The 3,917-nt window shown below is 43.9% G+C and overlaps 1 protein-coding gene across 1 annotated transcript; it reads left to right on the top strand.

Annotated features, from left to right (window-relative positions):
- Nucleotides 1–3,310: 3,310 nt before the first annotated feature.
- On the top strand, nt 3,311–3,700 carry LOC102855559 (cytochrome c oxidase subunit 5B, mitochondrial-like). The gene has a single exon (XM_006896788.1). It carries the CDS (start codon nt 3,311–3,313, stop codon nt 3,698–3,700), a length of 390 nt encoding a protein of 129 aa, XP_006896850.1.
- Nucleotides 3,701–3,917: the final 217 nt, after the last annotated feature.

Consider the following 3,917-nt stretch of genomic DNA (forward strand, 5'->3'; position numbering starts at 1 on the left):
CATGGCCTGAATTAGATGCTCCTAGTCATCAAACTGGCATCAATAAGCTGTACTACATATTACTTTTGGAGAGGTCCCTCACTGCAGACTTTCCCAGTGCAATACATCTTTTGATCTCCTGACTTCTGGTAACTGAGTGTTTTGATTGTGGTTCCAAGTAAGATGAAGTCATTGACATCTTCAATCTTTTCTTCATCTATCAAGATATTATTGATTGGTCCAGTGGCGAGGATTGGAGAAACACCCTTTCCCAGGTCTTATTTAATATCCCCAAACCCTCCGCCCTGCCCTTTCCATGCCAGGCACTTCCTTCTCTATCTTTCCACACTGACTTTCATATTAGAGTCTTGCCCAATCCTAAGCCACTAGCCTTTCAGACCTCCTGTCTAGTATAATCTTCTCTTTGGAGGTGAGAAAGTCTTTGTAATGACACATGGTCTCCTGTTTCAAGTAATACGCAAGTCCCAGGTTTAGTCAAAGTGAATATGCTCTGTTTTCATCATTTATTTGTATAATGTTGTTGTTGTTGTTGTTGTTGATTACCTTCAGTTGAGCACAACTCATAATGACCCTATGAACAAAAGACCCGAAGCCTTTCTATAACTATCAACGTTTATCAAAGTTCATAGAGTTTCCAGAGGCATGTTATTTAGAAAGGGGATGCCACTCCTGCTTCCAAACCTGTTATTGTTGTTACGTTTTTTTGAGTCACCTGCAATGCATAGACCCTATGTACAGCAGCTCTGAACCCTTCCCTGTCCTAAGCCAGTCTCATTGATTCCACTAATCAACCCCCATTGCCTTAGTTACTGCATCAATCCATTTTATCTGTGGTCTTACTCTCTTGTACTGTCCCTCCACCCTTCTGAGCATGTCCTTCTCCAAGGATCGATCACTCCAGGCCATGTGCCCACAGTAAATGAGATGGACCTTCAAAATCCTAGCCTCCAAGGAGAAACTTGGTTTCACCCTCTCCAAGACAGACTTATTTGTTTTCTTGGCAGTCCATGGTATGTTCAAGACTCTTCTCCAGCACCACAACTTGAAGGCATCTATTCTTTATCCTTAGTCATTGTCCAGCTCTCTGAAGCATAACAAGTAATTGAGAAGACTATGACCTGGATTAGGTGTACCTTTGTATCTAGACTGACATCATTGCTCTTCAGCACTCTGGAGAGGTTCATGACAGCAGATTTTCCCAATGCAATTAGTCTTTCGATTTACTGACTGCTGGTGTTAAGATTGTTGGTTGTGGAGCCAAGCAAGCTATAATTGCTAACAACCTCAATCTCTTCTCCATCTATTATGGTGCTGCGAATTGGCCCAGTGGTGAGTATCTTTGTCTTCTTGATGTTGAGCTTCAATCCATATCGAAGACTACAGTCCGTGACCTTTTGCAGCAAGTGCTTCAGTTCTTCAGTTTTAGCAAGCAAGGTTGTGTCATTTACATATCATAGGTTGTTAATGAGTCTTCCTCCAATCTTGATGCCACACTCCTCCTCATAAAGACCTGCTTCCCGTATGATCTATTCTGCATACAGATTGAAAAGGTATGGGGACAGAATGCCTACCTGAAGCACACCTTTCTTAATTTTGAACCATTCAGTGTTTCCTTGCTCTGTTCAAGCACCTATTAAATTACATATATGATCCCCCCTCCTTTATCAAGAACTCAGGGTCTCTTATAGGAAGCAGTGTATTGAATTTCAGCGGATTCTATCTGAATTGTGCCTTCTGTTGTAACTAAAATATGGAAGAAGAAGAAAAGCAAAACCAAGAAAACCTAGTGAAACTTGATATGTAAAGTCCAGTGAAGGGCCTGGCATTCTAGAAGCCACTGCATAGATTATTCCTTACAGCGCCATGAGCCATCAATCAAAGGGCTCTAAAATAGCAGTTTGGGGCCCGAGCTGGTTTGGTCTGCCTGGAAGTCAAGAACTGTCAGCTGGGTTCCAGGCAGGCTGGGTAGGAGTCACTGCCAACCCCCAAAGAAATGAGAGAATAGTTTTGGCTTTGACCATGACAAATATATCGGTGTAGCCAGGCTGCAACTTTTATGGCTTTGTCTTGATGGTTCAGGAAGTTCTACAACAGATGTGTTATAGATCAGTCAGGGAAAATCAACATTAACCCATGTCTCAACTTCTTTTTCTCTTGGTTTCCTGGAGAACTGAACTGAGAAGATTTCTCTGGCTTTGTCTGGAATCTGTGCTCTATTAACAATGTCTGTCATGTTCATGAGGGTGGAAAGTAGATTCTTCCACCTGCTCTTTCTTTTTAGGCAAGAGCTTGCATTGAAAATGATGTTCTAAGTTATTGCCCCTGAGAAAATGTATTAGAAAAGGCTTTGTGACTAGGGTGACCATATAATTTGGCATGAAATTTTGAGAGGGAAAGAGGATGCTATTGATAACTCTGGGACAACATGACTAATCACAGAGTCAAGAGGGATTATCCCAGAAATGCTGGATCTAGGACATGTTGTTCCTTGCCCATAACCCTGCCAGGATTTATGGGTGACCTCTCTTTTCGCTGTTCTCCACACTACTTCTTGGGAGCTCTTTGTATGAGGCAAGTTTTACCCAACTCTATTCGAAAACAAGTTCCTCAAACACCAGACCATACTATTTTCTTTGCTCCTCTGTAGCTTGTGCAAAGGGGTTCATAGTGGGAGCCTGGTATCCCAGTGATCTTTCTTCATGTATTGCTCCTCGGACATATCCAGCCCTGGCTTCTGCTTCTTCTGGTGGCAGAACCATCACATCTTTCTACACATTCTATTTTTTTTTTTCAAATGCCATGGTGGTCTTCCTGCTCAGTATAGTACATGCAGTCTGATCTCAGAGAACCAGCTTCCCAAAAATTCCCTCCCAGCAGAACCTCCTGGCCACCCCACCAGAGTGTTTACTTGATGGCCCACAGGCCGTGAATGAAAGCCTGGAGAAGTCTCTTTACTCAGCACAAGGGAGAATGTTTCTAGACGCATGAATGGTAAGACTTTTAACTCACATACTTTGGGTGTATTGTCAAGAGGGGCCAGCCTTTCGAAGAGAACATCAGGCTGGGTATCGTAGACAGCAAAAGCGAGAGAGAGCCCCTCAGGAAGATGGATTGATGTGGGTTACAAGAAGGAGCTCAAACATAGTGATAGTAGTGGGCATGGCTCAGGACACAGTAAGATTTCATGCTCTTGTGTGTGTGGTTTCTGTCAGCTGGTGCTGACTCGATATGAGTTAACAATAATAAATAATGGGGGTTTTTCTCTATTAAAATTTCAAATCTCCTGCTGCTGCTTCTGGTTGCGAGCGTTATGGCTTCAAGGTTATTTCGTCGAGCTGGAGCATTGGCCGCTCAGGCCTTGAGGGCCTGCAGCCCCAATGGCGGCGGCGGCGTGCGCTCGATGGCGTCTGGAGGTGGTGTGCCTACCGATGATGATCAGGCGACAGGGTTGGAGCGGGAGGTCATGATGGCTGCCCGGAAAGGCCAGGATCCATACAATATGCTTGCTCCAAAGGCAGCTGCAGGCACTAAGGAAGATCCTCATTTAGTTCCCTCCATCAACAATAAGCGAATAGTAGGCTGCATCTGTGAAGAAGACAGCAATGTTGTGATCTGGTTTTGGCTACACAAAGGCGATGCGCAGCGATGCCCTAATTGTGGGGCCCATTACAAGCTGGTGCCCCACCAGTTAGCTCACTGAGTGGGCCCCTAATTGTGCTCATGCTTCCACTGACGTGGTGTAAATGTGCTGGAATGTTTCCTTCTTTCTAATAAAGACTAGCCACTGCTTTGGCTCCTTCTCCCGTAAAAAAAAAAAGAAAATAAATTAAAAAATTCACATCTACTTTTATCCCCCATGAAAGTCCTATTCTTTAGACTTATGTGAATAGCTTTAGGCGTGCCTAGCCCAATCCATG

This window comes from Elephantulus edwardii, unplaced genomic scaffold, assembly GCF_000299155.1.
Source record: "Elephantulus edwardii isolate Elephantulus edwardi_28Jun2011 unplaced genomic scaffold, EleEdw1.0 scaffold00191, whole genome shotgun sequence".
NCBI classification, from domain to species: Eukaryota; Metazoa; Chordata; class Mammalia; order Macroscelidea; family Macroscelididae; genus Elephantulus; species Elephantulus edwardii.

Excerpts from the sequence above, each read along its gene's own strand:
- LOC102855559 (XM_006896788.1), top strand. The coding sequence starts at position 3,311 with ATGGCTTCAAGGTTATTTCGTCGAGCTGGAGCATTGGCCGCTCAGGCC.